Source organism: Microtus ochrogaster, chromosome 21, assembly GCF_000317375.1.
Source record: "Microtus ochrogaster isolate Prairie Vole_2 chromosome 21, MicOch1.0, whole genome shotgun sequence".
In the NCBI taxonomy this organism is placed as follows: domain Eukaryota; kingdom Metazoa; phylum Chordata; class Mammalia; order Rodentia; family Cricetidae; genus Microtus; species Microtus ochrogaster.
In genome coordinates this window covers 3,246,223-3,257,714 of record NC_022022.1, presented here as the reverse complement: position 1 = coordinate 3,257,714, position 11,492 = coordinate 3,246,223, and the positions used below count along the sequence as shown (strand labels likewise).

The following is an 11,492-nucleotide window of genomic DNA, read 5'->3' as shown; positions in this document are numbered from 1 at the left end:
CCCAGGGCCCGTGGGACCCTCTCTTTTTTAATCTCTGCAAACAGAGTCACTAGGACTGTCATCCATTGAGTCTGGGCAGTTTTTCTAACAGGCTACACTTATCCCTTCCATCCCTCTGTGCCTGCAAGCTCCATTGGCACCTGTCTCCCACCCTTTTCATCTGCTGGGGAGAGGCTGTGGGCCAGTTTGAGGAGAGAAGGCTGGAGCCAGGTTGAACCTGCTCCACTTGGGAGTCACACAATGCCTGTGAAATCCCTGCCGCACTGGCCCCTCTCCAGTGTGGTGTCTGTGTCTGAGGCAGGTGTGCGGAGTGGGAGACCAGTAGATGAACACATACACCGTATCTCTCTGTGTGTGCAGGTGGCATAATTTTTGTGAGTGGAAAAGCTGCAGGTGTAATCAAGACTCCATCTACCCTTAGGGACGAGGGGGCTGAATGTTGCCCTTTCTCGGCCTGATGTTTATGGATGCTTGTCTTGGTGTGCAGTTGCCAGTGCCACCTGGGGTGCAGCAGGGAGCAGACTGGTTCTGGGGAGATGTGTAAGAGACTGGCTGGAAACTCCAGCCCCTTTCCCTCCCTGCTGGATCTGGGGCAGCTTCTCTGCTGTTCTGGACAGCAGGGACTCTGATCACAGCCGGCTTGAAGCTCAGCGTGCAGCCCCCACTGGCCTGCACCCCCTAGTTACACACCACTCCACACACAGGGTGGAGGATGTCTGGTGTGTTGTTCTAGTGCTTTCCCTCAGCCGGTTCTGTGATACCCACTTGCCCCACCCCCAGCCCCTAGCTCTTACCTTCTTTGTAGGGATAAGAAAGGCACTAGACATTCCTCTGCCCTCGGAGTCCAGGAGAGAGGCTCCACCCACCCTGCAGGCCCTTAGCTAGTCCTCCATATCCTTAACCCTCTAGAGGTTCTAATGAGAAAACATCCTACTAAATGTGATGGGATAGCCCAAGGCTAGGAATTTAGGTCTCACTGGAGGAGAAGGTAGTCAGATGCCAGGGTCAGGCATTGGTCCCCACTCCTATCTGGCTAAACCACAAGGTGGGGAGGAAGAGATGGAGGTGTGCAGACTGCCCCATTAGTCCGGTTTGCTGCTCTTCCCTGCTCAGTTTTTTGCTTCTCTCTAGGAAGAATGTGTGCTTGTGTGGGCAGTTACATTTAGTTTTGTTCACTTTGAGAGGCTCCCATCTCTTTTTAACAAATTAAATATTTATTCGGGCTAAGGTGGAGTGGGAAGGAACACTGCCCTCCACGGCGAGGCCTGGAATGCATGGTGGGGTGTGTGGAGCTGAAAACCCTTTATCGTCTATGCTGACCTCTGGTTTCATCCGAAAGAGCAGTGACCAGGAGTGGGGACAGGAGGGTAAAGTCCTCAAGCTGGAATACTGACTGACCCGTGACAGGCAGAGAGGGATTTCGCAAGTGCTTCTGTGGAGGGTGGGGGCGGAGCTGCTGAAAGAGTCAGAGCCCGGCCCAGCTCAGCTGTGGGCTGAGGTGTCCGCCTCCTGCTGCAGCTCCACTTGAAATTCAGAGCCTGGCGCCTCCGCTCACACGGACCCTCCAGCTCCTGCTCTCTCTCCACCTGTCACAGCGCCCAGTCCATAGGTCAGTCAGAATGCTGCCACCTCTTCTCTCTATTCAAGGAGGATGAGAGGTGGGGACTTCCTTGGCTCCCCTACTCTGCAAGTCGTAGACTGTCCCCTGCCTCATCTGGATCCCGGCGTTCAGTGCCAAACTGTTTTTCATCTTTCTGTGGAGGAGAGGAGGGAAATTGAAAGCAGCAGCTCTTTCCTGGCTTGAGGATGTTGACTTTCAGACAGGTTTTTATATTCTGGATGAGCCTTTGTAAGAAATAGGTTATGAATTCTGGGTGGTCGGTCGCGCATGCCTTTAATCCTGGCACTTGGGAGGCAGAGGCAGGCGGATCTCTGTGAGTTCAAGGCCAGCCTGGTCTACAAGAGCTAGTTCCAGGACAGGCTCCAAAGCTACAGAGAAACCCTGTCTTGAAGGAAAAAGAAAAAAAAAAAAAGAAATAGGTTATGGCAGCTGTGGTGGTGAGCTTGTCATTTCAGCATTTGGGCTGCTTGAGCTGCTGAAGCAGTAAGGTCATGAGTTTGAGACCAGCCTGCACTGCATAGGTGCTGTCTCAAAGAATAAAGGAGAAAGAGGAGGAAGAGGGAAAATAGGTCGCTTTGCCAGATGTCTTGGTTTGCTGTCCAGACCGTCCTCAGCACTGACACCGTGTGTGCCTCTCACTTCCCTTCTGAACAGTCTTAGTGACCATGCTCCGCCTCACTTGAGAGACTGAAGGCCTTGGCATGGAGTGCCAATGCTCACTGTTCTTTGGGGATGGTACCTGTTTCATTTTCTCCTGTAGATCTGCTGGCCAGCTAAGGGTCACTATGTAGCCCTGGCTGTTCTGGACACCATGGCCCTACCTGCCTCTGCCTCCTGAGTCTGGGATTGAAGGTGTGTTACACCACGCCCAGTCAACCTGGATGACTTCCCTGGCTGTTGACTATTGCTTCTCTGGGTCTTGCTCGTTCTCTCCAGGTTGAGAGCCAAAAGATAAGACTGATAAGAAATTAAGAAATGAGTGGTTTTTTGTTTTTGTTTTTCCCCAGGGGATCAGGCCTTTGTGGTATCAGCATCACCTAAGGTTGCAACAAACTGTAAATGCTGGAACTTGAAAGCTGCTGATTTCCTATTACAGATAAGGAAACCGAGTCAGTGGAGGAAAGCAGTTTGTTCCAGGGCCACGTAGCCAAACCCAGAATCCCAGGCTGAGCCCCAGTCCCATTCCTTTGACAACCGAAAGAATGTTTTTCTTCCCTGCGGAGCTCTGACTAGCTTCTCCCTCCCTCCCTCAGGATGCTCCAGACATTGTATGACCACTTCTGGTGGGACCGACTGTGGCTGCCCGTGAACCTAACCTGGGCTGATCTAGAAGACAGAGATGGACGTGTCTATGCCAAAGCCTCGGACCTCTACATCACACTTCCCCTGGCCCTGGTCCTTCTCGTCGTTCGATACTTCTTTGAGCTGTGAGCATGCCCCACACCTCCGACTGCGGCCAGCCTAGCAGACTTCATGTTGGTCTCTTGAGACTTAGTTCTGGACAGTGGTGCGCTCTGCACCCAGGTCCCTGCTGCCTGCTCGCCCTCCCCCAGAGCACCATTGTCTTCCTGAGGCCTCAGCACCCCCAGCCCTTTCCTTCAATAGCTGGTTGTTCTCACCCCGTGCCCGCCTCCTCTTCGCCTGGTCAATAGTGAACATAGGCAGCTTTGTCGGCTGTGGGCAGCCCAGGAGGCTAGAGGAAAGGGGGTTGCCAGGAAACTTGGGAAACTGAGGCCCAAAATTAAGATGCCTGAACTTGTGGTACTTTGTCCTCCCCGTTTAGGGGTTAGGAATGCTCCAAGGGAGCCAGACACCTCTCTCTCATGTCCCTTCCCCAGTTATGTGGCTACACCTCTGGCCGCCCTCCTGAATATTAAGGAGAAAACCCGACTACGGGCCCCTCCCAACGTCACCTTAGAGCATTTCTACTTGACCAGCGGCAAGCAGCCCAAGCAGGTACGAGCTGCAGATGACCCTGGCTGGGAGTTGCTGAGTTTGGGTGGGCCAGAGTTTGAATGCTAGCTCTGGAAGGTTAGGACTTGGTGGGTTGTTACTGGGTGAGGTTGGGCAGAGTTGGGACACTGCCGATTTGATGGCTGAATGTCGTGGCCTCACTATGCTTAGGTGGAGGTAGAGCTTTTGTCTCGGCAGAGCGGGCTCTCTAGCCGCCAGATAGAACGCTGGTTCCGCCGCCGCCGCAACCAGGACAGGCCCAGCCTTCTCAAGAAGTTCCGAGAAGCCAGGTGGGGGAAACTGGGTGGCACAGTTCTGTTGTTTCTTGCTGGGAGGAGAGGGCTGTGGTGTGCAGGAGTAAGGGTACCTTGAGAGGGTGTGTGGGGGCAGTGGAAGCTGCTGATCTTCCTGCCTAGCCAGATGTGCTTCCTCTTGCAGTTGGAGATTCACGTTTTACCTAATTGCCTTTGTTGCTGGCGTGGCTGTCATCATGGATGTGAGTACTGGGATGTGGGACACATCTTCTGTCAAGATGGGGAAAAGCAATAGGATTTGAGATCTTTCTTTAATCTCTTTGCAGAAACCCTGGTTCTATGACTTGAGGAAAGTTTGGGAGGGATACCCCATACAGGTATGAGGAGTGGCCTACAGCACACAACATCCATTATTAAGAGTTTCTTCACACAACAGAGTATCTTGAGGGGCTAGAAGGGGTGCGAGTTTGGAGGTGAGCCCCTTAGAGCTAGTTGTTCTGGGATCCCTCACCCCTCTTTCCTCTCCCAGAGCATCGTCCCTTCTCAGTATTGGTACTACATGATCGAACTCTCCTTCTACTGGTCCCTGCTCTTCAGCATTGCCTCCGACGTCAAGCGGAAGGTGGGTGAAGAGGCTGTGCATTTAAGTCCAAGGGCCAGATGAGGCCCTGGAATCAGGATTTCTCAGAGATCTGGACAGAGCTGCTGGGATACCGGGAACAAAAGTTTGGGTTGTGTGTGTAAACAGTGAACATGGAAGAGTCTCTTGAAGCTTGCATCTTTTCTGCAGGATTTTAAGGAACAGATCATTCACCATGTGGCCACCATCATTCTCCTCAGCTTCTCCTGGTTTGCCAACTACGTCCGAGCAGGGACTCTCGTCTTGGCTCTGCACGACTCCTCCGACTACCTGCTGGAGGTTAGGCTTCCTCACAGTGGACGTCCCACTGCAGGCTCATTTGCTCCTCCAGTCTTCCAGGGGTGGAGAGGGCACTGATATTCCTGGTACTGAGGTGGGAGGGCACAGCCAGTGCTGCTAACCACACACACATAATTAATGTGTACGGGAGAGTCGGGGGCCCATGGTGATCGATGGACTATTTATAGTCTGCCAAGATGTTTAACTACGCGGGCTGGAAGAACACCTGCAATAACCTCTTCATTGTCTTCGCCATCGTTTTCATCTTGACGCGACTGGTCATCATGCCCTTCTGGTGAGCAGGGAGCTGGCTCTTCTTACCTTTCTCTCTCGTTTCACCCAGCTCCATGTAACCACTCTCTCTTAACTCCTCAGGATCCTACACTGCACACTGGTATACCCCCTGGAGCTCTACCCTGCCTTCTTTGGCTATTACTTCTTCAACGCCATGATGGCAGTGCTGCAGATGCTGCATGTCTTCTGGGCCTACTTCATCCTGCGCATGGCCCACAAGTTCATAACTGGAAAGGTGAGGAAGGCTGCCTCCCCTTTGTAGACCTCAGCACTCTGAACCCCAACCCCTCTAATCTAAACTCTGTCGTGCCAGTAACGCTTCAGAAACAGTGTGAGGTTCTGGGGGCTAGCAGGAAATACATAACCCTTTTTGTCCTTTTCACAGCTGGTAGAAGATGAACGCAGTGACCGAGAAGAAACAGAGAGCTCAGAGGGGGAGGAGGCTGCAGCTGGGGCAGGAGCAAAGAGTCAGCTCCTAGCTAATGGCCACCCCATCCTCAATAACAATCATCCTAAGAATGACTGAACCATTGTCCTAGCTGCCTCCCACATTAATACACGAAGCCAAGAAACTAGCCAGCCTTCCCTGTAGGGACACCTGAGCTCCGGGGAGAAAGGGCGTAAGGAGAGGAGTCTGTCACCTAACTGTAACCAGCCTATCTCAGGGAGAGAAGGTTGGTCATATCCTCTGCTAGAGAGGGTAATGGTCTGACTTCCCTCTCTGTTTTCCAGGCTACCCTTTCTCATGCTTTCTGAAAACCTTTCTCCACTCTGAGGGTTGGAGTTAAAACTTACATTCCTTATTCTGAAGAATTTGGAGCTGTTTGCCTTTGACTCCCTGACTTTAAGCCAGGGTTGTGCCTTACTGTCCCATCTCTGGGCCTCATTCTGCCAAAGCTGGACCAACGTTCCACCTTTCTAAGCACCCTAGCTCAAGCCAAAAATGAAAGCTGAGCTACTTTTAACTTTTTCTCCTTTATAACAAGTTAACTAAGTGAAGGAGGGTATACATACCCCTCACCCTACCCCAGGGACCACAGTTCCAGGATGTCACTGCCTCCTTTCTCTGGCCTTTCTTTCCCCTCCCTCCAGCTAAGACAAGCTGGCGTGGAGTAGAATGGCAACTAGTTCTCTTATTTATTGAACATTTGGAGTTTCAGTTATAAAGCCAGAACTACAGCTAGGACCTGGCATTATGGCGAGGGACCATTTCAGACCAAAATGTACTGTTAATGTTTTTTTTTTTAATTAAAGTATATTAAAGGTTAAATAAAACATGACAGTGTGTCAGACTATTAAGAACTGAGAAAGGGGATAGTTTTCTTAGGCCTTCTTTGTGGTTATGTAACTTTTTTTTTTTTTTTGCTAAAAATTACACAAGTAAAATGGAGGTGTAAGACAGCTGCCCAGTGGGAAAATGACCTCTCCCTGGGAGATTACGATGGGGACTGAGGAGAGAAGATACACAATCTTCATCACGAAACCACACAGGACAGGACGGCAGACAACAGCCCATGAGAATCGTGAACACGGGAACATCTGAGAAGGACCTCAGGCTGAGGCTAGAGTGGCCATGTCTACCCACCCTAGTGCCTGCTAGCACCACACTGGGAGAGTCCTGATCCAGAATCTCCATTTCTATCTACTAGGAACTGGAGAGTAGCTAGACCAGAGACCTGGGGTCAGAGTTCAACAGCCAGGAAGACCCTGTCCAAGGGTCTCCCTTTACAGGAGACGCCCTCTGCATTCAATGGCTCCACAGCAGCACAGCAGCTCCTTGCCTTCCACGCTGCCCACTTCGTAGTTGTAGTCCCAAGTAAGTTCTGTTCCAGCCCGGATTCTCCTGAAGAGGGAAAAGGATGGGGATGTGGTAGCATAGGCACTTGGAAGTAGATTTTACAAGATAAAGGTGAAGCCTGGCCACAAAGGAAGGTCCCCCCCGCCCAGAATCTCCATGGAATTTACCCCTTCCTCATTATCCCTCTTACTTGCTGGCAAAAAAGGCCACCCAAGGGAAGCGAAGATCATGAGTATCCACGAAGACATTCTGGACAAACAAGTTGGGGCTGCAACTGTGCTGTAGTACAAAGATGACAGTCACTTGACCAAGGAAACGTCTGGCTTTGTGAGAATTACAAGAAAATGATATCTCACATCATTTGATATTTCAAAACATCAGTGGTGTTTTGAAAGAAAGCTACCTTATTCTTTGAAATCAACTTATAAGCAAAAGTGGGTTTATATAATATCTTTAAAGAATTAGGAATTTGAGAGCAATGGCATACACACAATCCTGCACTTAGAAGTGGTCAAGAGTCTTACATTGAGGTAGCGGCCTAGGTTGCCTTCAAGCTTGGCGTCAATGATGTAGCAAGATTCTTCACCATCGTAGAACTGGCGTGTGTTCTTACGAACTGGTGCGCTCTCCCCCTTGTCCACAGAAGCCATGTTGGTTGATTTAACAGCAATCCCATGGGTTGATTTAAGAGCAAAACCTCGGGTTGATTTTACTGCCACCTGGCGCTTTGCTGGACCTGAAAAGCAAAAAAAAAAAAAAAAAAAAGGAAAAAGGGTATGTGAGACCTATACCAACTCATGATCAGATCTCCTATCTTTTATTTAACCCAGCCTGCTCAGTTCAGGAATAGCAATATGCTAGGCTAGATCTCAGGCTAAGACCCTAAATCACTAGTCAGGTGTGAGTGGTGCACGCCTTCAATCCTGGCAGTCAGGAGGCAGAGACAGGCAGATCTCTGTGAGTTCGAGGCCAGCCTGGTCTACAGAGCTAGTTCCAGGACAGGATCCATAGCTGAGAAACCCTGTCTAGAAAAACCAAACAACAACAAATGTTCCCGACTTTCCTGCTTCTTCCTACTACTCCCCAAACATTTTCAGGCTACCGGACGAGGTCTTCTTGTCCTCAAAGTCATCGCCTTCAGAGCCAGAAGAAATGGTCTGGATGTCATCACTGTCAACGGCTGTGGCTGAAGTCTGGCCAGCAGTGGGCTTTCGGCTGGTTGCACTTTCCCCCTCGCTTTCTGTGCTGCTGGACAGTGTCAGGATGTCCTGGGGAGACAATGGTGGAGAGGGAAAAAGAGCTACTGGGAAGAAAGGCTGCTTCAAGTTCTTGCTTTTACCTAGGATTTGGCAAAATGGGCTACGGCAACTGCAAGATGATGATGGTTAGATGTTGGAGAACAAAGTAGAAAAGTCAAGACCAAAGAATTAAGAAGAAACTTAACTGATAGTTATTCTAGTGAATGACTTGAGGTGAGGCTACTACATGTTCCTTTACTTGGACTAAATAAAAGAGAAAGCACTCACATCAGGGTTTGACTGAGTAGAAGCCACAAGTCGCCGGCTTTGGGGCACAGAAGTTTTACTAGATGGTCGGCGAAGTCCTTCAGACTTCATAGGAAGATTGTGTCCATAATTCTGAGAGCTTTCAGTAACTCTGATAGGAAGGGCAGAGAATGAGAGGGGTCAAGTTACTGGCTGTTTCTCTTGTAAGTGTGAAAGGGGAAGGCAGACTCAGCACAGTCCAAAAGCAAGCACTTACACTGACGTCTTGTTTCGGTCATCCGGGTCCTGGGAAGGAACAAGGGACGGGTTAAATGCTTTCATGACCCAAGGTAACAAAAGATTTCCAAAGACATTAGCATAAGGCAGTAAGAGGCACCCTAAAGAGGGGTGCTGTGGGGAAAGCACTCTGACCTAACAGCAATAATCATTCTCATCAGTATACTCCCCTGGCAAGGTCCTTTAATCTTTCCCAATAACGAGCACAGTGTTCCATGGACCCAACAGTTTTACTACCTGTAATGGGGAATGTTTCAATATCAAAGATATACTTGTAAAAGCAAATTTCAAGCCAACCTGGACTGTAGCACAATCCTATCTAAAAACAGTAATGAAAAACAAAATGAAACAAACCCTATTTCAGTTATTTATTGCTTTGGGTTTGAGATGGAGTCTTGACCGAGGTGGGCCCCCCACCTCAATCTCCATTTGTACCAAGGTTAAAAGGTACTGCTCTTAACACAGACACATGTTCCCTGACTCTTGCCATGCGACACCTTATACTGTCCTGGGAGTCCTCCAGCTAGGATGGCCATCACCAGACGTAGCTTTAAAACTTCAGAACCATGCATTAAAAAGCACAAGTTTTCCTGGTGGGGAGGGGTGGCTGCTCTCAAGAGTGTTCAGCCAGCTGGGTAGTGGTGGTCCACATCTATAATCCCAGCACACGGGAGGCAGAGGTAGGCAGATCGAGGCCAGCCCGGTCTACAAGAGCTTGTTTCAGGACAGTTATGACTGTTGGACAGAGAAACCCTTTCCCGAAAAAAAGAAAACAAAAAAAGCATGTTCAGTCCTTTCTTACCTCTTTCTTAGTCTGCTTAGTGTCTCCTTCATCCTTGAAGCTCAGTACTGAGGTAGAGGCCTTCTCAGCCTCTCCCCGGCCTCCTCCACCTTCACTAGTCTTGAAGGAGGAACGGCTGTCAGAGTCGGCAAATCCACCTTCACTGACACTATTGCAGCTCAGCCATGAGGCCACCTTGTTCTTGGGAGTCTCCTCAGATGAAGGTGGTTTGCAGCCCCCTACAGATACTGAGGGAGGTATAGGAGCGTGTGGAGGTCCAAGGTCTGGGGGGCGGGAATCCTTGGAAGCCACCTCAGACAGCCCATTCTCCTTCTGACCCCGGGTCTGTCTTCGGGTAGCATAGCTACGCCACACTGAACTGGTGCTGAAGTCCTCATCCTTACAGAAGTTATCATCAGAGCTGTCGTCATTGGATTCCTCAGGGTCCTCTGAACCACTGTTGCCATCTTCCTGGTCCTTCATGTCCACCCCACTGCTGTCAGAGGAATTGCCAACATCACTCTCATATCCTTCCTTAAAGTTCTCCACACTTTCAATGTGGTCCAGATTTGCAAAGTACTCATCACCCATCTCCAGGCCTTCTTTGTCTGCAAAGTCATCTGTCAGGATTTTGCCTGAGAATGAAGAGAATTGAAAGGTTTTTATCAGTGACCCTACCCAGAGGGCAAACCCTGTACTATGTGCTCACTCTGGAGGCCACCCTTGTCTTCATCATGAAAGCAAGGTCACTACAACCTGTCACATTGGCCTTTCACCTTCTATGTTAAAATATCTCTAGGAGAAAACGATACAATGGGATCTAAATGAGGTCTCTCACTGAAGAGACAACAGCCAAAATCTGATTCCCTTTCACCGTTTTTTTTTTTTTTGTTTGTTTGTTTGTTTGTATTTCGAAACAAGGTTTCTCTGTAGCTTTTGGAGCCTGTCCTGGAACTAGCTTTTGTAGATCAGGTTGTCCTCGAACTCACAGAGGCCTGTCTCTGCTTCCCAAGTGCTGGGACTAAAGGTGTGCGCCACCACTGCCCGGCTCCCTTTCACTGTTTTCATGAAGCACCTTTAACTCTCTCTGGTCCGCCTACATAGGTACATCACCTAGCATGTCTTTACAGGAGAAGCTCCTGTCTCCTCTTACTCTCAGTTCAACGCCAGACTGTCCAGTCCCTCTTCTAAGTGCTAGGACTGAATTCAGTGTCTCCTGCAAACTAAGCACATGCTGTTTTTCAGAGCTCAGTTTCACTGCTCAAACACTATGCTTTTGTTTGTTTGGTAGGTTTTTGTTTTTTTGAGACAGGGTTTCTCTGTGTAGCCCTGGCGGTTCTGGAAATAGCTCTGTAGACCAGGTTGGCCTTGAACACATGGCTCTGTCTCCCAAGTGCCCGGATTATAGGTGTATGCCACCAATGCCCATCAAACACTATTTTTTCTAAGGCAGAGTCTGTGTATGTACTCCAGGCTACCTCCAACTCCTAAATTTTCTGCCTTCACCTTCTAAGTACCTAGATTATAGGCATATGCTACCAAGCCCAGTAGCACTTTGCTATGTTCAACTTTGCTCTGAACTATCATGTCCCAAACCCCATGGAGCAATAACCTCCTCTTTCATTACTAACCTGCATAGATACAGACAAAAGAGCCTTTGGCAATGTCATCCAAGCAGCGGATACCCCAGCCCTTGTTCTGTGTCTTAAATAGCTGTAGTCGAACCTGTAGTCCATGCTGCACCAACCGATTTGTGCACATGTTTGGATCACATTTGCAGCGTTTGTTACACTCATAAACCCTAGGAAGGTAGAATAAAATCAATGACAGTCACTAGAGTACTAAAAACCGTAAAACCTGTCATGAGTAAAGATTATGAAGTAGGGAATGACCTAAGTGACTAGATTTAGAGAATGAGCCACCCACGTTTTTGGACTCATTTGCAAATAAGACCAGGGACATAATTCAGAAGGGAAAGTGATTCACAGAGATGTTCAAAATAGTATAGTGCACAATGTGACCGTCAGAATGCCCACAGTATAGTGCACAGTGTGACTATCTGAATGCCCATAGTATAGTGCACAGTGTGAC

General features: G+C 49.2%; 2 protein-coding genes across 5 annotated transcripts in view; one reads left to right on the top strand and one right to left on the bottom strand.

The window, feature by feature from the left end:
- Cers2 (ceramide synthase 2) overlaps positions 1-6,321 on the top strand; it is an 8,135-nt gene extending 1,814 nt beyond the window's left edge. The window contains exons 1-11 of one of the 2 annotated variants that reach the window (XM_005356976.2): positions 8-1,609; positions 2,875-3,048; positions 3,460-3,577; positions 3,746-3,864; positions 4,013-4,070; positions 4,155-4,205; positions 4,358-4,450; positions 4,619-4,747; positions 4,936-5,042; positions 5,123-5,276; positions 5,427-6,321. In XM_005356976.2, the coding sequence (XP_005357033.1) occupies positions 2,876-3,048; positions 3,460-3,577; positions 3,746-3,864; positions 4,013-4,070; positions 4,155-4,205; positions 4,358-4,450; positions 4,619-4,747; positions 4,936-5,042; positions 5,123-5,276; positions 5,427-5,567 (1,143 nt within the window). In that variant the 5' untranslated portion in view covers positions 8-1,609; position 2,875 and the 3' untranslated portion in view covers positions 5,568-6,321. Of the gene's footprint in view, positions 1-7; positions 1,610-2,874; positions 3,049-3,459; positions 3,578-3,745; positions 3,865-4,012; positions 4,071-4,154; positions 4,206-4,357; positions 4,451-4,618; positions 4,748-4,935; positions 5,043-5,122; positions 5,277-5,426 lie in introns of those variants that run through there. The other variant, XM_005356975.3, reaches the window with a different exon arrangement.
- Positions 6,322-6,491: 170 nt separating this feature from the next.
- Positions 6,492-11,492, bottom strand: part of Setdb1 (SET domain bifurcated 1) — a 35,595-nt gene continuing 30,594 nt past the window's right edge. For 2 of the 3 annotated variants that reach the window (XM_005356977.3, XM_013349852.2), the window contains exons 15-22: positions 11,033-11,202; positions 9,423-10,036; positions 8,601-8,629; positions 8,366-8,495; positions 7,942-8,107; positions 7,364-7,575; positions 7,030-7,118; positions 6,492-6,884 (exon numbers count right to left, since the gene is read on the bottom strand). In XM_005356977.3, coding sequence (XP_005357034.1) covers positions 6,767-6,884; positions 7,030-7,118; positions 7,364-7,575; positions 7,942-8,107; positions 8,366-8,495; positions 8,601-8,629; positions 9,423-10,036; positions 11,033-11,202 — 1,528 coding nt within the window. In that variant the 3' untranslated portion in view covers positions 6,492-6,766. The remainder of the gene's footprint in view (positions 6,885-7,029; positions 7,119-7,363; positions 7,576-7,941; positions 8,108-8,365; positions 8,496-8,600; positions 8,630-9,422; positions 10,037-11,032; positions 11,203-11,492) is intronic. The other variant, XM_026783938.1, reaches the window with a different exon arrangement.